Raw genomic sequence first — 25,380 nt, forward strand, 5'->3', positions numbered from 1 at the left:
TTTACTTATTCGTATTTCTTTGCTTTAGTCATCATTCCTCCGGAGAAGCACAACTCCAAATGTCTTTTTTTTTTTTTTTAATACACATTTGCACATTTCCATTCAGAATAATTAATTTAAACACGTGTTATAAACTAAGATAACTAAAATTTATTTACATTATGCATAAATAAAACTTGAAAAAATGTAAGAATTATAAAAGTAAAATAAAAAGTTTAAAATAATTATGACTACTTATGCTACCTACATTACATGGTTTCGTAGTGGAACATGTGTGATGAAAAAAGAACACGTGTCAGTGTACTATTGGGTAGTGTCACGTGGCCAGTAAAACCATTGGTTTAAACAGCACAGGCAAAGTGAGAGAGATCTATATATAAGGCCATAGACTTTGAACAGCACTGAGATTCAATCACTTTCTAGAGATCGAAAATTTCTCTACGGTGTCAGTGCTAGGGTTTCACAGTTATAGTGGAACATGGGAGAACGGAAGCGAGTCCCTCTTGGGATCTTTGCGGTGCTCCTTTTGATCTCCGCCTCTTCTTTTCAGCTTCTCCGCGCTTCTGACGATGCAGACGATGCGGTAATTCTTCTTCTTCATGTCCTTTTCCTTTGTTTCAAATCTTGTTTTCTGTTGATGATTCGATCTCCATTTTCACCAGATTCACACTAATCAATTGTCACTTGTTCATTTCTTTTAGATCTTCTACGAGTCATTCGACGAGGATTTTCCGGACCGGTGGATCATTTCTCAGAAAGACGAATACAGTGGTAATTAACACAAACTCGGTTCATTCTATGTGATTACAAATTATTCAACTGCTTCTCTGGTGATGGTTGCCGAATGTACACTGTTTCTCTCTTTCTGTATTGTAAAGTTGTTCTTTCCCATATCTGTTTAATGTTGTTAGTTTTAATTTCTTATAACTCTACTCACTCAAGATAAAAATGTAGGTCATTATAGACGATCCTTCAATCTAAGGCTTATTTACTGCTGTTAGCTTCAGTCTAATATTTGTTTAATGTGTTAGTTTCAATCTAATGTTTGTTTAAAGGTGTTCGTTTCAATGTCACACAAATATCTCCGAAATCTAAATTTATTGACATGATTGGACTAGCAAAACGAGTGCTAAATCTGTACTGGTTAAGGGGTTAAATTCTTTCAATTATTAGTAACCTATTTTTTTTCTTTTTTGTATAATATTTTTTTTATTCTATTGAACACATATTCACTGTAATTAAGCAGTGTACCTTACGAGGTACTAGTTTTCATTTGCATCATGTAAATGATGCAAATGACAAGTTGTGTATTTAAGTGATTGACTATGTATATTAGATAATCAGTTATGTTGTTAACATTTTAAAATCAACTTTTATTTCACAACATAATTTACTCTACAAGAAGTGTACTAGTCGTATATATATTATTGAAATTTTGTTTTTATAATAAATATTCTTTTCTTTTTTTTTTTGCTATCTTTCTATTTAACCAAACACAATACATTACTCTATTTCTCAGCTATTTCCCTCCTTTCCTTACCTGCGCACTTTCTCTTCCTCTATTTCTTCTCCCTTTACCAAACTAGGCGTAATTCAAGGGTCATGTATGTGTGTATGTATTTGTATTTATAAGGGATGGAATGTATCAACTGAAAGGGACATTTATTTGTGAGAGTATGAGGAACATTGATCATAGAACCATAATGCTTATATTATAGGCTACTTCTATCCACTTTACCTTTGATAAAGGTGACATGATCTTTGTATTTTAATGCTTATAATGTGTGCTAAGATAAGATTTAGTGATCAAAATTGTGTGCAATGATAAGGATTATAATTGCTAGAGTATTCGATGTAAAATGTATAGTTAAACATATTCGATCGCTTTTTCAGTATATTTAATACTTCAATTTATTTTAAATATCGTATTGCTTATTTTCAATACTAGTTGCTAGCTGTATTCTTATTTATTTATGTAAATTAAAGTGTGTGCATATTAATAATATAGTTTGTAACATCTGCATAAGGTTAGATATTTTAATTTTTGCTTGTGTAGTTAAAACATGGAGGTTTGAGTCATACACCTATGAATATTATCCCACTCCACTTGTAACTTTACATGATTGATGTTTTATTGCTAAATCTAATATACTATCTCTTATATGGTCTGGGTTCTAGGTGTCTGGAAACATGCCAAGAGTGAGGGACATGATGATTATGGTCTTCTAGTCAGTGAGAAAGCGAGGAAATACGCCATAGTGAAGGAACTTGACCAGGCGGTGAGTTTCAAGGACGGAACTGTTGTTCTCCAGTTTGAAACTCGGCTTCAGAATGGCCTTGAATGCGGTGGAGCATATCTAAAATATCTCCGACCACAGGAGGCTGGATGGAAACCTAAGGAATTTGACAACGAATCTCCGTATTCTATCATGTTCGGTCCTGATAAATGTGGTTCCACAAACAAAGTACACTTCATTTTCAAACACAAGAATCCCAAGACTGGGGAGTATGTTGAACACCATCTTAAGGCTCCCCCTTCTGTCCCTTCTGATAAATTATCTCATGTTTACACGGCTATTTTGAAGCCTGACAATGAGGTGCAAATTTTGGTAGATGGGGAACAGAAGAAGAAGGCAAACTTCTTGAGTGCTGATGATTTTGAACCTCCTCTTATCCCTCCCAAGACAATCCCAGATGCTGACGATAAGAAGCCTGAGGACTGGGATGAGAGAGAGAAAATTCCAGACCCAAGTGCGGTAAAGCCAGACGACTGGGATGAGGATGCACCCTTGGAAATTGTTGATGAAGAAGCTGAAAAACCTGAAGGATGGTTAGATGATGAACCGGAGGAGATAGATGATCCAGAGGCCACAAAACCGGAAGATTGGGACGATGAGGAGGATGGTGAATGGGAAGCCCCAAAGATTGAGAACCCAAAATGTGAAGCCGCCCCAGGCTGTGGTGAGTGGAAGAGGCCAATGAAGAGGAATCCTGCTTATAAGGGAAAATGGCATGCACCACTCATTGAAAATCCTGCTTATAAGGGTATATGGAAACCTAGGGATATTCCAAACCCTGCTTACTTTGAACTTAAGAAACCTGATTTTGAGCCAATCGCAGCTATTGGTATTGAGATTTGGACAATGCAAGATGGCATTTTGTTTGACAACATCTTGATAGCTAAAGATGATAAAATTGCTGAGTCGTATCGGGAGACTACTTGGAAACCCAAGTTTTCAGTTGAAAAAGAGAAACAGAAGGCAGAGGAAGCTGAAGCTGGATCAAATGGTCTTGCTGGATTCCAGGTAGCGTCATTTTTCATTTTTAGTTTACTCTCGTTTTCATCTTTCTTTTATTTACTCTCTCCATCATTGTGTCCTTATATGCAAAATATTACGTTTTGTCCTTGCAGAAGAAGGTATTTGACCTCTTATACAAGATCGCAGACATTCCCTTCCTGAGTGCCTATAAGCCTAAAATCCATGTGAGTAACATACAAATATTTGTCTTCTTTCCGAATAGCGTCTTCTTGGAAAATGACTTACAATTCTATCTATCTATCTTTTTTCTACAGGATCTCATCGAGAAAGGTGAAGAGCAACCCAATCTTACTGTTGGCATTCTAGTGGCCATTTTGGTTGTCTTCGTGTCAATTTTCTTCAGGATCATATTTGGTGGGAAGAAGCAGCCCGTAAGTAGTTAAACAGAGCTCATTTTTATTGTTCTATGTTCATTTTTGCTGAGATTTTTTTTTATACCGACTATACCTTTGGGACCATGTTTCTCCCTGTGCAGACGAAGGTGGAGAAGACAAATGTAGACTCCTCTGCCAAGAACCAAAGTGGCGAGAACGGCGAGAACGAGGAAAACAAAGAAAACAAAGAGAAGGAAGAATCATCTTCTGCCCCCCCACGTCGGAGGTCGACAAGGAGAGAGAATTAAAATATGATTGAATAGTTTGTGTGTGACATGGTTACTGTTGGAGATCTAGTAGTTTTATTTGAAGTTAATTGGAGAGGATGTACAATTACAATTATTTTATTTTTCTTTATATTTTTAGTGATGTAGCAAAGAAATTAATTTCTGTTATAAATTTTGAATTTTCCTTTACTTACCTAAGTTTGATTTTTTTTATTTCTTTATTAGCATAATACAAGTATTTTTCTTATAACGAAAACAAGAAATTTAATGTATTATTATTATTAAAAATATTAATATTGTGAAGAACATAATTTTCCAAGCATAGAAAACTAAAACTGTAATAAAATATATAAATGTATTATAGGTAGTTTGTTTTTTCATTAATTATTATGACTATGTAGTAAAAATAATTTTAATCTGCCATCATAAATACTCGTTATATAGTATGTTCTTATTATTAACATATATTTATATCTTCTTATACTTATGTATTAATACAAAAACTAACAGTTATTTATTTACTATATTTATGTTTTTATTAATTAGAATATATATAGTTTTATAGTTTATATATATATATATATATATATATATATATATATAATAGTATCAAAAAATTATTGAAGTGTTATAAAAAATAATTTATTCTGTTTTTGAAATAAAAAAATATTTAATTAGTTATTATTTTTGTTTATTAAATGATAAAGTTATTTAATTAAAAGACAACAAAATTATTAAAAAGTGTTTTAGATAAAAAATAATAATTTTTAATAATTATAAAAGTTAATAAAAACTTATTTTAATTATTTTATTAATTTTGTTAACACTCCAATGTAAACTTTATAAATAATATTTTTATAAATATTATTATTAAACTATTTTATTTTAAAAAATATTTAAAAGATAAAATTGGAGAATAATTATATACAAAAAGGAAAAGAATCTTTTGTACATGATTGTTTTTATCATTTAAAAAGTGAATACATACGTATCTATCTAAAAAATTGATTAACACATTTGAAAATATTAAGAAAATTAAAAATTTAATTAATAAATATTTATGATAAAAGAAGAAACAATAAGAGAAATATATACGTAAAGAAAAGGTGTATTATTTCCGAAAACAATTAGTGGACCGATCATGATCCGTGCATCAAAATTATATTATATTGTTACAAACATTTAATGTAACAAAATAGTAAATTTAAGTGATGAAATAATAATTTTAATTTTAAATATAATAAATATAAATGATATAATAATATATATATATAGTTAATTATTTTTATGAAATAATTATTATACGTGTTTGTACATTTTTTGTTTTGTTTTTTATTTCAATTTTTTTTAGAATAATAATATAATTTTTATTATATTTATTTAACCATTAACAATACTACTAATAATATTAATATAATTTGTAAATTGTAAAAGTTTTAAAAAGTTAAAAATGTATTTAGTATAATAACATTTTTTAAAATTAAAAATAATAATTATACTAATAACACCACTATGAATAATAATAATAATAAAAATAATAATGATACCAATAATAACAAATTAATGATAATAATAATAATAATGTTTTCATCCTATAAATATTGATGTTAATGTTAACACTAAGGCTAATGTTAATGATAATAATAATCTATAATTATATATTAAGATATATATCACAAACAAAATAAATAAAAATGATAAATAATTGAAATATGATCTCGTAATAAATTAAATTAAAATGTGTCTCTAACTGTACTATTAATACCATTATAATAATATCCCGTGATGATAAAAATAATAATAATACAACAATTACACATACAAAGAGATACACATTTTTTGTGTCCTCTTTTATTTCTACAATTTTATCGTCTTAATTATTATTCATTAAATTTAAATAATTATTCATAATAAAAAATTATTTGTCAATTTTATTATTTTACTAATTTTAGTAAATATCTTTTTAATTCAAATAATTACACATATGTAAAGATAAAATGAACAATAAAGCAAATAAAAATGATAAGTAATTGATATATGATTCCATAATAAATAAATATAAAATGTGTGTTTAACTATAATAATAATAGTAATAATAATAATAATGATGATGATGATAATAATAATAATAACAACAATAATAATTAATAATAATAACAACACAAATAATATCGTATAATGATGAAAATAAAAATAATTTATAACAATGTATAAAGAGAATACATCTTTTAGGTTAATATTTTATAAATAATTTACCTTTATAAATAAAAACTTTTTTATATACATATTTTATTTTTTAATTTTATATTTAACAACTATTTTACAAATTAAATTATATATTTCTTATTAATCTTAACTAAAATTTCTATAAAAATTAAAAAATGCAAATATACAAGTACAATATCAAAATATATTTTTCAAATACCATATGAACAATACTGGACAAATAAGATGTCTTAGATATCGAAAAGATAAAATACAAAAAGGACACAAAATAAAACTATATAAGAATTGAATTAAAAAACTCGAGTCACCAGTATCAAAGCAAATTCAAAATATCATTCAAACATAAAACACTATTATTAGTTTGGTGGCATGATGAGTGAACAAGAATTGAGTTTGATAAAAATTCTCATTGATAAAAATGTGGTGTGTGGTGATCACTACAAAAAAGCTAAACTTGTACAAAATTAATATTGAAATAAATGTTAGATAACGACTTGCTAGGTAGGTACAATTGAATGGAGATAATTATTGTGTAATGTTATTATATTTTACAAAAATGTTAGCCAATGACTTCTTAGATATAGTTAAATGAATATAATTATTGTACAGTCTCACTATATTTATAATGAAATCAACATTAGATTTTTTTTTTCTGATTGACCATTTAATAACAATATTTTTATGAATAAAATTGATAGTTTTCTATTAATTTTATTTGTTATGATATGTTTATTATCATTTAACATTCATATGATTTATAAAAACTTACAAAATAATTTTTTAAATTAAAAACTAAATATAAAATTATATAAATTTATTCATATATATATATATATATATATATATATAATACGACATTAAAAAATTACAATGATTTACGCAATATTTTCATCACATAACATATTTTAGTCTAAAAATTTGTAATATATAACAATTATTTAGAAAAAATCCATGTAAACATAATATATATATATATATATATATATATATATATATATATATATATTCAAACTTTTATTGTTTTTGTATTTTTTCTTATTAGTTTTATTTATAATATTTACAAATAAATATATAACGTCATATTACTTTTATGTATATTTTCTTTTTTTTTTACCTTTTTATATGTTTATTCTGATGAAAAGTGTAACAGCAAAAACATGCAGTAGTTTAGAAAACGAATTAAAAAATTTAAATTAAATATTAGCAGTTGTGGTACTTTTATGACATGGTTTCCTTGTGAAATGGTGAACCATGGTGTGATGAAAGAACACAACGTGGCAATATACTATTGGGTAGTGTCACGTGGCCCATGACACTATTGGTTGAAACAGCACAAGGCAAGTGTGAGAGAGATCTATTTATAATGTCATAGACTTAACAGCACTGACATTTACACACCTTCTAGAGATCGGTCATTTCTCTTCCGTTTCAGGTTAGGGTTTCACAGTCATAGTGAAACATGGGAGAACGGAAGCGAATCCCTCTCGGGATCTTTGCGGTGCTTCTCTTGATTTCTGCCTCTTCTTTTCCGCTTCTCCGCGCTTCCGACGACGCAGATGATGCGGTAATTTGTCGTCTTCTCCTTTTCATTTTGTTTCAATTATTGCTTTCTGAATGTTTCATAATAGATCTTTGTTTTCATCATATTCTAATTAATCAATTATCACTTACTCGTGTGTTTTAGATCTTCTACGAGTCATTCGATGAGGATTTTGAGGACCGTTGGATCGTGTCTCAGAAAGATGAATACAGTGGTAATTAACACAAACTCAGTTCATTCTTTATGGTTTCTAATTGTTTCTCCGGTGATGATTGACAAATTTATACTGTTTTGTACATTTGTTCTTTCAATCCAATCTTTGGTTAATGTTGTTAGCTTCATTTTTTTTTTCTATCACGCTACTCACTCGCAGATGCGAATGTCAAGGCAATATTTCAATTCAATGTTTGATTACTATTGTTAAGTTCAACCCAATGCTTGTCTAATGTTGTTAGTTTCAATGTAAGGCAAATATGCCTAAATCTAAACAATCTAAATGTATTGATGTGATTGAACGAGATTCAAGGCTCAAGGCGATCTTTTCTATATACCTATGATTATAGACTAGCAAATCAATTCTCTAAAACATAGTAGCAGGAGGGGTCTGATAATGAGGGCCCAAATATGCGCTGAGTATGGTGTTAAATTATTTCAGTTATTATTATTATTATTAAAAAAAATGTTGTGTATTTTAACTCCCTTTGATTGGATTGCCGTGACATTAAGCACCTATTGTATATTATATGTTTTTTCCCATTTCGTATACTTCTTTTTGTTCCATTAAACAGTGCCATCATGCAGTATAACCTTAAAGTACTAGTTGTCATTTGCATGGAAATAATGATGTTTTGCTTGTAACATTACATATGGTAGAAGAGGATCGACTGATGTTTATATAGTTAACATAATGGAGTATCATTTTATTTTGCAGCATAATTTACCGTACTCAATCATGTACATATGTATGTATGTATTATTATTAAAATTTTCTCTTTCTCATTTTCACTCTATCTTTCTTTAACCAAATACTTATTCTCATACGTATGTGCATATATGTACAAGGGATGCAATGCATATAGTGAGAGGGATATTTGATTGGAAAAAGATTGATCATACAACTGGAATTCTTAATTTATAGTCACATGACCATTAACAATGGTGCAATGTTCTAATTCTTATCATATGTGGTAAGATTTAATGATCAATATTATGTGCAATGTTAAGAAATGTAATTGGTAGAATATTTTATGTAAAATGCATCATTAAACATAGTGAATTTGCTTTTCAATATATTTAATACTATATTTTATTTTAAATCTTCTCTTGCTATGCCTTAAGTGTGTTACATCTACAGTAGATTTGATATTTTGGTTTTTAATTTTTTGCTAGTGTAGTGTTGACTTGAATGATCGTATCTTATCTTGCAAAATCTGATATAATATCTGTTATATGGTCTGGGTTCTAGGTGTCTGGAAACATGCCAAGAGTGAGGGACATGATGATTATGGTCTTCTAGTCAGTGAGAAAGCGAGGAAATACGCCATAGTGAAGGAACTTGACCAGGCGGTGAGTTTCAAGGACGGAACTGTTGTTCTCCAGTTTGAAACTCGGCTTCAGAATGGCCTTGAATGCGGTGGAGCATATCTAAAATATCTCCGACCACAGGAGGCTGGATGGAAACCTAAGGAATTTGACAACGAATCTCCGTATTCTATCATGTTCGGTCCTGATAAATGTGGTTCCACAAACAAAGTACACTTCATTTTCAAACACAAGAATCCCAAGACTGGGGAGTATGTTGAACACCATCTTAAGGCTCCCCCTTCTGTCCCTTCTGATAAATTATCTCATGTTTACACGGCTATTTTGAAGCCTGACAATGAGGTGCAAATTTTGGTAGATGGGGAACAGAAGAAGAAGGCAAACTTCTTGAGTGCTGATGATTTTGAACCTCCTCTTATCCCTCCCAAGACAATCCCAGATGCTGACGATAAGAAGCCTGAGGACTGGGATGAGAGAGAGAAAATTCCAGACCCAAGTGCGGTAAAGCCAGACGACTGGGATGAGGATGCACCCTTGGAAATTGTTGATGAAGAAGCTGAAAAACCTGAAGGATGGTTAGATGATGAACCGGAGGAGATAGATGATCCAGAGGCCACAAAACCGGAAGATTGGGACGATGAGGAGGATGGTGAATGGGAAGCCCCAAAGATTGAGAACCCAAAATGTGAAGCCGCCCCAGGCTGTGGTGAGTGGAAGAGGCCAATGAAGAGGAATCCTGCTTATAAGGGAAAATGGCATGCACCACTCATTGAAAATCCTGCTTATAAGGGTATATGGAAACCTAGGGATATTCCAAACCCTGCTTACTTTGAACTTAAGAAACCTGATTTTGAGCCAATCGCAGCTATTGGTATTGAGATTTGGACAATGCAAGATGGCATTTTGTTTGACAACATCTTGATAGCTAAAGATGATAAAATTGCTGAGTCGTATCGGGAGACTACTTGGAAACCCAAGTTTTCAGTTGAAAAAGAGAAACAGAAGGCAGAGGAAGCTGAAGCTGGATCAAATGGTCTTGCTGGATTCCAGGTAGCGTCATTTTTCATTTTTAGTTTACTCTCGTTTTCATCTTTCTTTTATTTACTCTCTCCATCATTGTGTCCTTATATGCAAAATATTACGTTTTGTCCTTGCAGAAGAAGGTATTTGACCTCTTATACAAGATCGCAGACATTCCCTTCTTGAGTGCCTATAAGCCTAAAATCCATGTGAGTAACATACAAAATATTTGTCTTCTTTCTGAATAGCGTCTTCTTGGAAAATGACTTACAATTCTATCTATCTATCTATCTTTTTTCTACAGGATCTCATCGAGAAAGGTGAAGAGCAACCAAATCTCACTGTTGGCATTCTAGTGGCCATTTTGGTTGTCTTCGTGTCAATTTTCTTCAGGATCATATTTGGTGGGAAGAAGCAGCCCGTAAGTAGTTAAACAGAGCTCACTTTTATCCTTTTATGTTGTATTACCTAATTTGTTTGATACTTACTGACTATATGTTGGTCTCTGCACTGTGTTGTGTTTTGCAGACAAGGGTGGAGAAGACAAACGTAGAACTCTCGGAAAGTGGCTCTAACGAAAAAAATGGTGAGAATGAAGAAAACAAAGAGAAGGAGGAATCGTCTGCCCCTCCACGTCGTAGGTCAACAAGGAGAGAGGATTGAAATATGATTGAATCGCTTGACAGGGGCGGCCATTGAAGAACACCAACACTACCGCACTTGAATTTTGAGCTTAGTTGAGCATTAGGCACGAAGGAGTGTAGATCATTTTTGTGTGTTGTCTTGGAGACTTCAAAGTAGTATTTTGTATGTTTTTGTATCTTGTGTTGTGTTGGTCACCTCTTAGACTTTTTAAGCTAATTCAGGATGCTGAACCATTACAATTATTTTCTATTTCGGTTTTTAAGCCACAAGCCCTGTTGGAATTTTTAGAAAATATATAATTTTTTGGATAAAACTTTTCTTAAAACTTTTTTTTTTCAATTAAATGTGAAGGTTTTAAACTTCAACTGCACTAAGTCCTCGTAGTAATGATTATACAATCTAAACTTCCCTAAGGAAAGATACAGGAAAGTCTGTCATGGAGACCTTGAAGTTGGTCGTGTGGTTATAATATTTTAACATGTCAATAATAATAAACCTATTTAGGATCAATATAGTCCTGATTCCAAAAGCTGCTATCTACCTCTTCAGGAAAATTTTAGATAATTTCCAAAAGGAGTAAGAAATGTCGAAATGCATAAAAATTTGAAATTAAATGAAGAGTCGAGTTTAAGTCCAATGAAGAGCTTAAGAACATAAAACTCATTAATACCTTGTAGTAATTTTTTTAAGTTGAAGTGCATAATAATGTAAACTTTTGTTTGTGCACTTGATGTTGTATTAATGTCAACTGATTAATATTTTGCAAATTAACTTGTAACCTGATGCTGTATGGATTCTTTGTGCACTACGATGTATCTGCATTAATGAGAGTAATTTATGGAAAGTAGTTATTCACTTAATTTAATTCCTATGGAATGGCACGAACTTAATCATGAGATGTAACAATTTAGGTTGTGGCAAGATCTCTTAAAACCACCACTCCAACCAAATATTTAATTTGAGGCTGTGCCTTTGCAATGAAGACGTCGGAGAATTGGGTGTAGAAGTGTATGTGTTGCCCTTGGCAAACTAGACATATCTTAAATTATGTTTATTATGCCGTACATGTTGATTCATAAGAGAGAATTCATATATCCAACCCTAACAGATACTCATGATTTTTGCTTAACTAGAACTGAAACCTACATGTATTTCACAACGTAGAAGCCACTTCTTTTACTTCACCTGCTCCATGGTTGAACTTAATATGCAAACTCCTCACCCTCAGTCATGCAGAAAGAGTATGAATTGAACGACACCAAACATCAATGGGATAAAAAAAATGTTCATGATTTCATCCTCCCACCCAGCCTTCACATTAACATGTTAACAATTCTTCTATCTATGTTTCATGGTTCAGAAATCATCTTCTACCACACCCTCAATCATCTTCATTCGAATCAAATGCACCTGACCTTGTCTTCCACACATAGAAACATTCACAATTGCATTCACTAAACATTACTGGTCTTGATAACGATGTCTCAAGTTTAGAGATGTTGCTAACATCAACCTCAAGAAAGAGGAAATACATGAATTGGCATAAAGCGTCGCACTTAGGCTCAACACATCCCAAAACCATGCCTTTTAACTCCAAAGTATTAGCATAATCAACACCCAGAGTGTTACAATTATGTCATTTACTCAATTATCTCATTAATAAGGTGCAATGACCCTTTGTAAATTTCTAACTCGCAGGGTTTGAACCCTTTTTGAGTGGATTTTCAAGTCGAACAAAGAACTTTTTGTTCAGACATCCACTCAACAAAAATAATTGCATACAAAAACAAGTCTATAGTTTGTGGATGCGAAACTGATGATTTGGGGATAATTAGAAGCTTCTCGGAAATAGCTCAAATATCTACACTTATTCCGCTCAAAGATTTTAAAATGTAGTGTCAAAAGTCAATTTTCTAACAAACTCCATAAAACGGTATATTTAGGTTTTAAGTTGTAAAACAATCTCTTTACAAATGTTCCGGTCTTTAATTATTTAAAAATCGGTGCTCTGAATACATTGAAAAACGCTAGTTGTTGTTTAACATGTAAAAATGCCAGAGTCAGTACATTCATATATATACCAACCATGAGTGATAAAACTTTGATATACGAGAATATCAGCCCAGGAAATTTGAAAATATATTTTTCTTTTGGATTTTAAATGATAGGAAACTTTATGAATAACATGTTTAGAAGATCGCATGTTCGAATAAAATATCTTAACCATTTTAGGAAAACCAAAAAGCATAGTTATCACTTATCATAAAATCATGACTACCAATGAAGAGTCTGCCCATAAAACCTGTTATGTCGAAACAAGACATGATAATGATGATGTGATGAGAATTATTCCGACAACGAACTTATGGTCATGCTTGTAACAAGACAAGAAAAGATCTGAACCGCGATTAACTATAAAACAACACCTTTGTGCTGTCCCATCGATATGAAACAACTGCCATATGCATCTTTTATTACAACACTTGTTTAAAAAATTGTCTTCTCAGCCTAAGGACAAAATTTAAAACAAGAAAAACAAAACAAAACTTACTAAGGATTACACATGGCATTCTTCTCCTCTAGCTTGAAATAAAATGTTCATGTCTATAACTTGCTCATTTTCTCTGAAGGTGGTGTCTATAACTCTATAACTTACCTTCCCTCTTAAAAGTACACACTCACTTCCGGCCACCGGCCTTCCTAGCAGGAGGAGCAGTGTCCTCATCATCCGACTGAATATCTCCATACTGCCACATTCCACGCCGATTGGTCCGAGCTTCTCCCTGGAATATCTCCAGATTATCAAAGGCCTGCTGTTTTTCTTTTCTGTCCCACCTGTTCCTTTTTTCTAGCCTACCAAGTCCTTCCTGCAATTTTTCAGACACCTTTTTTTATTAGGTATCACTCAATATATAAGATTAAGGGGACAAAATAATTTTTTTTTCAAATATATATGGTAATGATTTTAAGAAAACTAAGGGTGCACTTGCATACTCATGTATGCGTAGGTCCGTCACTGACTAAATATGCATCTCAAAACAATTGAAGTAAAGAAGTAGTGACCTGTAGCATGGCAGCATTAACACTGATCTCAGAATCCACAGCAACTAGAGTTACGGCAAGCACTGTTCCGGTACCCTGCCCTTTGGCTTTTCCTCCCGATGTGTCTCTCTCCTCGACCTTAGCCCTGAATTCTTTGCCACTGTTTAAAGTCAGTTCACTCAAATATTCAGCTGCTTCTTGGCCGAAATCCTCTTCCAAGATTGGAACCTTCACATATGCAAGGCTGCACAGTTGTGCAAGACCAGGGGCAGCGGACACAGATGGATCAAGAGGCCGTAGCTGAGAGTACGGTACTACTTCTTGATTTCCATAATCAATATAAAATACTTCAAACAAATCATTTGGAGATTCAACAGGTCCTCGAGGTCCATTCACTATCTACACAATCCATAACATTTCACAGATTAAGTTTGAGTGAAGACAATACGTGATACAAGTAGTGTTTCTAACCATTTTGCATCTAATCAACCCTATCCATAATACTGAATATTGTAAAACGTGATAACAAATAGCAAGTGCACAAAGTGCTGACCATTAAGAAATATCTGACTAAATAAAGTCACGTCAAATCCAGCCAGTAAAAGAAAATTTGTCTAAAAGGATTGTCGTTCAAGATGAAATATTGCTTAATGAGATGAAACCACTAAAAAGTAATACCATGGGGTAAGATGAAATATTGATGAATGGAAGAAAGTGATTTCCATGACTTGGAAAATGAGATGTTTCTCATCAATTTTTTCATCATAGAATGACAATTTCTCCTAGATAGTATAGTACGGAACAAAAATTAAGAACTTACCATTGCCCGATACCAAGATTTATCAGCACCAAAAAGACAAAGGACTATATCACCCTTCTTAGGATTGAAAGCTCCAATCAGAGGAGCTTCTTGAAGGTTCAGAAAAGAAAGCTGTTGCTGAATGGATGCTATCTTTTGATCCCCAACAGGATGGACATAGAATTTACCCCCACCCAAGACTTCTGTTACCGTCACCTAAGAACAGATAAAATGGAGCACATCATTCAGCATTTCTTAACAGAAAAAGAAAGGTTGTTTATTAAATAAGAGTATTCTACGAACCTTGAGCACTTCTTGCTGTTTGTTCTCAACAGGTGCACCATTAGATACTTCCTCCCCTTCAACATAATTCTCCCAAATCTGCATTACAAATCACTTTAGAACAGTAAAAAAGGAAAATTACAGATATAACGCCAAGCATGGGACCTCCTTACTTTCAGCTTTTGGCTCCTGGCAGATTGTTCAGCTCGCTCCAGAAGAAGAAAATCAGGAATCCTGTCACTTCCAAAGGAAGTTTGAAGCTTTGCAAAACCAGCTTCAAGTAGTGTAGTTGCCATATTGGTCCTTGACTCCCATAAGGAACCCAAGAAAGTGCCAGTTCTATCAACGGTCTCAACCTCAATCTGAAAATTATGAAAATTACATTTAATTTAGAAAAATAAAAAGTAAATGGAGAAATTTAATGTTTGTAAAAGAAGACCTAATTACCTCAACATCTCTCTGCATTATTTTCCGCCTCATGAGTGCGATGGCTTCATCAGAATATGGCTCATTGCGACCAGGACATCTGACACCAGAAAATGCAAATGCAATACTACAGGTTTCTTTTGGAATTAACAATTTAAAGCGGTGACCACTGAGGACATATTCCACAACGGCAGGAATTTTTCTACTGCGGTGAAGAAAAGGCAAGAAATCTTTGGCTTTCTTCGCTGATGCCTAAAATAAATCAAAGTGGGGGGGAAAGTTTAAGTATACTTCAGATTAAAAGAAAAATTTAGTGCAATTATAAATTTTTCTCACTGTGGTCAAGTCAGTTATATGCATGACTGGAGAATCCTTGGCAGAATGGATCCCTTTCCTTCCAGAAATAGCACGTGATTCAGCAGTAAGGAGAGCATCATAATAATTTGATCTTTCTTCAAAGTCACGATGTCTGATGACAGTTCCAAAACCTCGGCCAACAATCAACTCAGCAACATTCACCCCATTCGGCTGACTTCCAGCAGGTGAAACAGATGAAGGGACATCATCACCATCAGCCTTACCAGTGCTGAGTAGGAATACTGATCCAAAATCCATTGCTCTGCCTTCAGGAACTCCTGGTGGAACAGAAGATCCATCAGCAAGAACAACCTTTCTAGAATACTCCATTTGAACATTTACCTGAAAATGAGGATAACTAATTAATTATAAGTGTAGTCACCAATGATATAGACCATTACATATTATAATATATTTTCATACTTGACGACCAATGAGGCGTGTTCTCAAGAACTCCTTTGCCTCACGAGCATATGGAGCTGGTTTTTCATCTCTACGAGGATTGCCCATTTTTGGGCACCTAATACTTGAAAGGTTAACTCGCCGCTCTGCTAGTGGACTGCCATATGGAATTGAATCATCGGCAACAATGATACAATCTCCACTAACAACCTCAACCACCTACAAAAATAAAATTTCAAAATTAAAGACTTAAATGAATGAAGATTGAATATTGAGATAAATTAACACAACAATGACAACGACAATAGTCTTGTCCAACTATGTGATCGTTGGGCTAGGCTAAAAACAAAATTCTCAGGGACACCATGGGACTCTTTTAATTTGGGTTAAATCAATGATTATAGAAATACTACCTTTCCTGTAAAATTCTGGTCATGTATCGCTTTTGAATTTGTTGCTGGTGGTACATAATTTGTCCACATTCTTAACCTGTTTTTCTTTGCCTGAAGTTCTGCAGTCTTCAGCTTCCTCTTTGCCTCTTCTTCCATCATATTGGCACTCCATTCAACATATTTGGCAAAACCCTGTATGATTAAGAAATTGAAATGATAAGAGATTTTCAGAATACTGTAAAGGGATATGTCATCAGATGAAGAGACAAGAAGAATCATTCAAAACTCCCTCCACAAAACTATAATGCATTTCATTTCAGCAAATAATCAAAGCTACAGGCTAGGAAACAATTCAACCAAAAATATCAGGAACAGAGATTGTACAAGTGTTATTGGCTTATAGCTTTAACAAGCACAAATAGCAAAAATTGACTACTAAAACATGTATACTCTTCTAAACGCAGTTTCTTGTACAAGAACAAATTAGTCAATCTTTGAGATAATATTCTACTAATAAAAATAGTCATCATGATGCTTTCTTCTGACTGGCCACTCACTACAATGAACCAAAAGTGTATAGCAAGCACAATGTTTCCATGTAAAATTCTTATTTGTTGTCAATCACAGATAGATCCTCATGATGGACACCTACACAAATTAAGCATTCAAGAGGATACAAGTTTGTTGCTAACTCACATAAGCCAATGTGATCATGCAGAAACAGAAAATTATGGCAGGAAATATTAGAAGTCCAACAATAAAATTAAACAAGCTTAAACTACTTTGCACAGGTGAAGAACTCACATTTTCCACAAGCTCCAACGCCAAATCTTTTGCTGAGTCACCATCAGGATAATAGACTGATCCAATCAAATTGCTGAACTTATCAACGCCTTCCAGGACAATTCGCACCTACATGCCCACTTGGAATTTACAAAAACATGCAAAAATGAAACAAGCGATATAAATTACAGAATCAGATTACCCACATCTCGATTCAATACTCTAGTCTCAGTGAAGAATTTAGCTTCAGGTGCAAAGGGATCAGCAGAAGTTTCAGCAGGTGCTGCTGAGGCTGCAAGTCTTTGGGCAGATGTGAGAGGGGCACGAGGTTCCCCAGGAACGTCTCCATTAGTCTCATCAGCTGGCACCTCTGGTTCAACAACACTTTCAGAGACAGCTCTCCTTCCCATTTGTGGAGCCTAACTTAAAGAAAGATCAATTATTCGTATGCTTAGAAAAGGGTAGGAAAAAAAGAACTATGATATATATACCTGAATTCCAGCAACAAAAACTTGGACAAACTGAAAATCTGGGAGCAAATAGACACGCAGGGTACTTCCATCGCGAACCTGCTCAACAATTCCTTCCATGGGCCTGCCCTTGTTAGCAGCTAATAAAGCCATAGCATCTAAGTTGCCAGAGTCACCAAGAGCTGATGGTGGTAGATTTCTGATGGATGCCTCAGCAGCACCAGGAACCTGCAATCAGCCACAAAATAATATATGGTTCACTCAGGATAGATTTATATAAGATGTCCAGAATGTCAGAATGGGAAAGTCATTATACTTTTCCATTTTCTGTCACATTACAACATCCTCCTGTTTGATGATTTTGAATGGAACTACATGAACTTATTTACATAAAGTATTGGACGACACTGAGATAAACATAACCTCATTCTATAATTAAAACTTATAAGGTGACAAAAAAATTATCATAACATCTGCAGGTAAAGAAACACTTTACATCAGCAAAGATGCCAAACAGAATCCACACTGGTTTCAAGCTTGTGAAGAAGCCAAAAATGCAACAGGCAATGCACGCCTTGTTTATTACAAGTAAGGGACGCCTTGATTGCTAATGAGAGTAAGTAAAGGGGTTTGCATGTAATTTTTGAAATTGCAACTCACAGGCACCGCAAATAGCAGAGACCTTGTTTGCTACCGACAGAACTTTTGAAATTGCCTGCTATGCTATTTAATAGTCCAACACTAAAAACTCACTCAGACACAGACCTTACTCCAACGACCAAAGCCTTCTTGTTTCGCTTGTTCTTCCAATCGTAACAATTCAGCTAGGTAAGGACTTGCTTCTCCCTTCTGTTGCCCCTGCTCTCTTACCTGCACCAACAAAACCCCGATAAACAAATTCAGCAATGAAAAAATAATCTAAGCATGGTACATCCGAACAAAAAAACGCAAAGCGTTCAACCTTTGCCCATCCTGCAGAAACAACGAGCACTGCAACATTCTTATCCCCTATAAAAACTGTGCCAAAGTCACGGCTTATCGCTGGCACAGTGTAATCAACTCTGAAGGCCACTTCCTGTTCCAATCATATAAACATGTCAGAGACTTAAAATGCTTTATCTTCAACAAAAAGAGAAAAAAAAAAAAGACATACTACCGACCAAAGTAATAAAAACGGAAACTTCATTTAACCTACCTTCCCTATGCAGAGCTTCCGTAGAAACTCTCTACTTTCCCAAGCAAACGGTTCATCCACACCACCTCTACGCGCCTAGCAATTTTTTAAAACAAACATCTTTAATCAGTTGGCTGTAAACACCTCATCAGTTGCACAGAAGAAAAAAAAAAGCATTTTCAATTTCGAAATTAGAACACAGAAAACATAACAACCTCAACATTGATACAACAAAATTTGGAAGAAAAAAAAATTGTAATTCACAATTGGAACAAGATATCCACGAATCTAGTAAAATTACCAGTCTTGGAGCCATTAGAGATGACAGCGTGATGGACTTTTCAGGCAAGGGACCAGGCTTGCCGGTGGGCATGGCCATGATGACCACGCAATCCCCCGACGGAACCGCCTTCACCTTTCCTCGGTACCATCCCGTCGCTCCAGCCGCTGTTGATGCCATTTATGATCTGCCATATCCACACACAAATATTAAAATTCATAGAGTGAAACTTTTCCTCTGCATCCATCTCACACATTCACAGATCCAGAAGTATAAAATCCGCATGCATTAACAGATACACGAAAATCAGCACACATAAATGCATTGGGAGCAATTAAAATTGAGATCCGAAAACACACAAAGAAAAAAAAATGCAATCCAGCACATAGAGAAAACAATTGAATACAGAAAATCGAGATCTAAGAGAAGTGGCGATCGATAGAGAGATGAGAACCTGTTCGAGAAACGGAGGATTGGACGGCGGATGAGAAGACAGAGAGAAAAATGTAGAGAGAGATGGTTGTGTTGTGTTGTGTTGATTATATAGATATAGAATAGATATATAGATGGCATGTTGGACAACACTTCAATTCTACAATTCAGAGACAACTGAGTCATCACTGTGTGACCCCTTCTTTTTACAAAATTACATAAACTGCCACACTCAAATCCAAAACCAAATCCTGCTACTTCAATTCTCTCTCCTTCTTAATTATACTTTTCTTTTTCTCTTTCTTAAACTACTTCCCCTTCCTCCATTTTTATTTTTTTTAAATCATATATATTAAAAGAAAAAACCTAAATACACTCAATTTTCTTACCCTTTTTTCTACAATATTTTTTTTTTATATTTTGTAACAAAAAAACTTTAAAGTTATTAACCAAAACCATATGTATTATTTAAGTTGAGATATTTTAGAAAAAAATATATTGTTAAGTGAAAGAAAAAAAAATAGTTAAAATGTATTCATGTTTAAAAGTAAGTGTGTGTTTTCTTACAAATGAATCAAATTAAAAGTTTCATCAAATAAAATAAATATATTTTTTATCTATCTTTGTCTCATATAACATAAGCGACTTAATCTATTAGTAAATACAATTTTTAATTTTGTACAATAAACTTGCAAAAATAATTAATTATTGCATATTAAATAAATTATAATGTAATAAAAGTTTGACTAAATTGAAATAAAATCATAACAATTGAATTACTCCAATTCCAAATGAATTGAAGTCTTAATTAAGTTTTAAGGCTTTTTTTTTTTTTACTTTTATACTTTTAATTCGGTCTTTATTGAATATTTTTTATTTATTGCATATTTAATCTTTATTCTAAACAGATTGAATAACAATTCTCAAATCGTGAAAGACCGCAAAAATCATTAGAAGTATGATTAGTCATTATTTTACACGTTTTCAATAAAAAGATAATAGAACGTATGAAAATAATAATAAACAAAATGACGAGATAAACTAACAACTACCATGAAATAATTAAGCAATAATAACTTAATTAAAATATAAAAAATTATAATACTGAATATAAAAAAAAATAGAAACTCATCTAAATATATATAAATTTATAAAAGGATTTAAAACTGCTTGAAAAGAACTAAAACTGAAAAATGATCCCTAATTAATGGGTAAAATGAGAGTTGCGTCATTCTAAACTTTTACAAGTTTACATTAAATACTTTTATTTTGGCATTAAATATTTATTTATTATTTACCTTAAACTTAGTGTTAATTAACATTTCTTTATTTAAGTATGAAAATAGTAAAATAATTTATGGGTATCGTTAACTATATCAAAGACACTGGTTAAAGATAATTAATATATATCGAATTTTATAAAATATCAAAATTTTGTAAAAATTCGTTGATAATTGTGATATTAAATAAAATTTGACATGATAATCATTAATGTAATTTTATTTTATTTAAAGGACAAAATACTCATAAGTATTTCGTGTTTAATATTTTATTTAATGTTCATAAATAAAATTTAAAAAATAATTAAATGATCAAATAATTATATTTTAATATTTCTAAAAAATTAAATATAACTAAATATAAAAAATTTAAATTAATAGAAAAACTAACAAAAAATAGTGTTAAACATCTAAAAAATTTACAAAAAAAATAATTAAATTATAAATTTGAGACTTCATTAAATTTCCTTCTTTAACTTTTCGCAGATATCATTTTACAACATTCTTATTAGCTTAACTAAATATCAAAAATCAGACAATATTTCAATATCTGAAATTATTAATTATAAATATATAAAACTAGCAATGTAAAAAAAAATTATCTAAACTTTTAGTAGATACTTTAGAAATTTTAAAATATGTATTTTGTATCAGAGTTATTGCTTAAAAAGTTCAAATGATAGTTTTGTTTTTATAAAATCTGTTATATGCATTTATATTATTTTAACTAATAGAATTAATTATTCCAACTTTCAATGTAAAAATGGTCAAATTAATGCGCATTAATTATTTCTTAACTCGTGTCCTTATAACACTAGTTAGCATTCTTCATAATTTATTAATATTTCTCGTCTGATATTGATTTTTGCTAAAATGGTGGCCAGACATCATTAGTTAACGTATTTCTTTTAAATATCTAAAAAAATACAAATTTTTAAAACGTACGTTCATTTTGGGGAATGGTATAAATTTTTGTTTATTATCTCATTAAAGTTTGAAAGGTGAAAGACTAGTTTTCAATTTCTCATTATTATAAACTCTACATTAAATTTTCGGAGAAAGAAAATGGTGGTCTTCAATTTTCAAAAGATGTAAAATGTCCACTCAAAATATTTTTTTGCTTATGTGACTATACATCATGAATTAACATATATTTTAAAAAAATAATCTAAAAAACATTTAATTGCTATACAAATTTCATAAATCTATTTTATTGTGTTAAATCTGATAAGTTATCTCGTTAAATTCTTATTTGTATATTTAAAATTTGAAACTCACTCTTTTATCTACCAAGATGTTTGCTATTTTCAGATTTGCTTTTCTTATGTGACTATGTTAACATGTCTTCATTTAAATATATATATATATATATATATATATATATATATATATATATATATATATATATATATATATATTATTGTTGTCAAATTTTAAAAATCTATTTCATTTTTTTAGAAAGGTTGAGCAATCAAGTTAGTTTTCACATTCAGTTTTGAGAGGTAAAAAGGTGAGTTCAAATTTTAATTATGTGCTTCTATATCTATATATAATTTTTCATTAAATAAACACACTAACTATTTCTATTTTTAATTAAAGATTGAAACTCGTCGTTTTCTAATTGTTTTGTTTATGTCATTAGAAATTGTTGATTAACATGTCAGAAAAAAGTCAAAGAGGAAGGTGGGCAACTTTTTTGCAAATAACATCATAAAGTCTAAGTTATCATTCTCAATTAATGTTAATGTTTGTTTCAATGACTTATAATATGTTTTTATTTCAATATATTCATGTTTATTCCAAATTCCTTACAACGATTTTTGATGCTCATAAATACTCTGACATCTTTCAAGTTAATTTGTCAAATTCAGGTGAACTTTTTTATATGCTTTCTAATTTATTGTTTTTTAAATAAGTATATTTTTTCCATAAATAAATTGTTGCACTTATTTCTATGATGCATATACTTCTCATTCACCTAAAGTAATCAATCTTTTGTATCAATTGAATTCATGAAAAAAATTATTCAACCAGCAAACGTTAATCAATAAGATTCTTATCAATATCATGATTAAAAAAGCTATACTCAAATTTAAATTTGGAGCTCTAACAAGGAACATTGATGTAACAAACAAATTCGAAGTAAGAGATTTAAGGTTCGAATATTTTTAACAAAAGCAAAAAAGGAAATATAATTACACCTATGATTATTCAAATAAGTCAGTTACCTTGGTATGCGAATTTGTCAAATGGAATCAATATTGTAATGATATGATTGTCACATAGACCAAGTAAATATAAATAAGGGTTAGTCTTTGAATTCAAAACGTAATAAAGTCTTTCTGAAGTCATTTAAGCTTTAAATTATTTGATGTTATTTTTTATGTTTTGGATGGACAATAGATGTCTGTCATTATCATTATTACTTAATCAATTAATTGTTATGAAATATTTTAAGTAATTAGCATCTACTTTTTTATTTAGGTTATTTTACAATTATGATAACGTTGTATTGTCAAACAAGCAGATTGAGAAGTGAGTGTAAAACAATCTTTTAAACAATAGTGATTCTTTATTTAGGTTATTTTTTTTATGATGTATTCGGCTGAACATTAAGAATATATTGTATTAATATTTTAAATCTTTTTTAATATATTCTAAAATGTTAAAATTAGTGGTAATTAATGTATTATAAAAACACAGTAGAAAAACAACACAAAAAAATTCAATAAATAATCTGAATTCATATATATATATATATATATATATATATATATATATATATATATATATATATATATATATATATATATATATAATAGAGCATTTGGAGTACTGTAACCCTTATACAAAAGACGTTTACATTGTTTTCTGCTTTAGGTTTCTATAAACATGATTAGAACATTTACATTGATTTGTACATAGTTAAGTATATCATTTTTATAATAAGTAATATGATTTGTAATTCATGTATGAAGATTATACATGTTAAAATGACATTTAACTCTTACTATATATATATATATATATATATATATATATTTACTTAAACAAATATAGAATACCACTTAAGTGAGATCGATGATACCTTGTGTATATTGAGAAGCATGTTCAAACAATGTGTTATAAAGTTATATTTTATATGTATTGTGATATATGCTTTATACATATTCAATACTTATATGAAGATATGATGGATAAAGGATAAGATTTATGTATGTTTGAAAGCTGTATAATTAAATATGAAATGCATAACATGATACATGGATGACATATTAACTTTTGGATGTTGAATTTTAATTGAATCACTTATATCCATGTAAATGTATTAGTACATATATGTATGGGATTTAACCTTAGATAAAGACTTTGGATGTATTGTAATAAATTTCTTTAATTGTGTATAAAATTAAACATATATTCAAGTGTGAGTTAAAAGTATCAAATTGGATAGAATAGATAAAGTTAAATACTATATAAAAATAAAGGTCCATGATCTCATTGTCTTAAGATTTTAGGGTAAAAATGGTGTCAAATATCTTATATGTATAAGATTAATGTCATATATAAACTATAATTTCTCAATGACCATAACTTATATATGAAAAAAAATATATAATCCCAATGTATGAGATTTAACCTTAGATAAAGACTTTGGATGAGTGATTTGCATGATTCAAGATTCATTAATATTTTAAATTATTTAATTTAAATATATTTCACGAAGAACAATGATAATCTTATGGATATGCAATAAAATTTAAATGAAATAATAATATGTTTGTAATTAATAACTAAGGATGGAAACGAAAAAGTAAAATTAAATACTTTATCTATAACAAATCTAAAATGAATAAAGAATAAAAAGTGTCAATTTGTATGACTTTTTTTTTAATTATAGAGGAGTAATTTATTTTAGACAAAAGCTTATTTAGGTATTTTAAAAACTTATCCAAACTTTTAATTTTATACACAATTAAAGAGATTTATTGCCGTAAAATTTTACTCCATCCGATCCCAAATGAATGTAGTTTTATCCATTTAAAAAAGTTTCAAATTGACTTCTATTGTTACATTTTAATGAAGTATTAATTTTGTCTTTCTTTCAAATGTCTCCTCAAATTAATCGTTTTTTCTCTTATTCAAACTAATGCAAGAAAGAATTTAACTATTTCAGTGAAATAGTTTCAAAATTTGGTATAATTAAATTATTGTTGTTGATCTTCGGTACATGTGCAATAATATTAAACTAGACACATTATTAGATGGAACAGAAAGACCACATTAAATCTTCTTTTAGATTAATGTTGTTTTACCACTTACATTAAACACTTTGACTTCATAGTTTAATACCATTTTCTATTGAT

General features: G+C 30.8%; 3 protein-coding genes across 3 annotated transcripts; 2 read left to right on the top strand and 1 right to left on the bottom strand.

The window, feature by feature from the left end:
* The first annotated feature begins 377 nt into the window (after window positions 1-377).
* Window positions 378-4,110, top strand: LOC114177880 (calnexin homolog). Its single transcript, XM_028063470.2, has 6 exons — window positions 378-583; window positions 702-771; window positions 2,179-3,305; window positions 3,413-3,484; window positions 3,575-3,691; window positions 3,796-4,110. Exons 1-6 carry the CDS (start codon window positions 479-481, stop codon window positions 3,940-3,942), a joined length of 1,638 nt encoding a protein of 545 aa, XP_027919271.1. The 5' UTR covers window positions 378-478; the 3' UTR covers window positions 3,943-4,110.
* A 3,403-nt stretch (window positions 4,111-7,513) lies between these two features.
* On the top strand, window positions 7,514-11,136 carry LOC114177660 (calnexin homolog). The gene is made up of 6 exons (XM_028063097.2): window positions 7,514-7,711; window positions 7,832-7,901; window positions 9,153-10,279; window positions 10,387-10,458; window positions 10,554-10,670; window positions 10,778-11,136. The coding sequence occupies exons 1-6, from the start codon at window positions 7,607-7,609 to the stop codon at window positions 10,910-10,912; spliced, it is 1,626 nt and encodes a 541-aa protein (XP_027918898.1). The 5' UTR covers window positions 7,514-7,606; the 3' UTR covers window positions 10,913-11,136.
* A 2,166-nt stretch (window positions 11,137-13,302) lies between these two features.
* On the bottom strand, window positions 13,303-19,912 carry TUDOR1 (TUDOR-SN protein 1). The gene is made up of 17 exons (XM_028062477.2): window positions 19,756-19,912; window positions 19,323-19,488; window positions 19,043-19,117; window positions 18,809-18,922; window positions 18,613-18,717; window positions 17,869-18,075; window positions 17,584-17,796; window positions 17,399-17,506; window positions 16,616-16,786; window positions 16,224-16,421; window positions 15,780-16,142; window positions 15,465-15,695; window positions 15,191-15,379; window positions 15,039-15,116; window positions 14,757-14,951; window positions 13,958-14,335; window positions 13,303-13,761 (listed from the first exon to the last, which is right to left on the bottom strand). The coding sequence occupies exons 2-17, from the start codon at window positions 19,479-19,481 to the stop codon at window positions 13,573-13,575; spliced, it is 2,973 nt and encodes a 990-aa protein (XP_027918278.1). The 5' UTR covers window positions 19,482-19,488; window positions 19,756-19,912; the 3' UTR covers window positions 13,303-13,572.
* Between the last annotated feature and the right edge of the window lie 5,468 nt (window positions 19,913-25,380).

This window comes from Vigna unguiculata, chromosome 3 (assembly GCF_037176805.1).
Source record: "Vigna unguiculata cultivar grain cowpea cultivar isolate G323 ecotype 2 chromosome 3, ASM3717680v1, whole genome shotgun sequence".
NCBI lineage: Eukaryota > Viridiplantae > Streptophyta > Magnoliopsida > Fabales > Fabaceae > Vigna > Vigna unguiculata.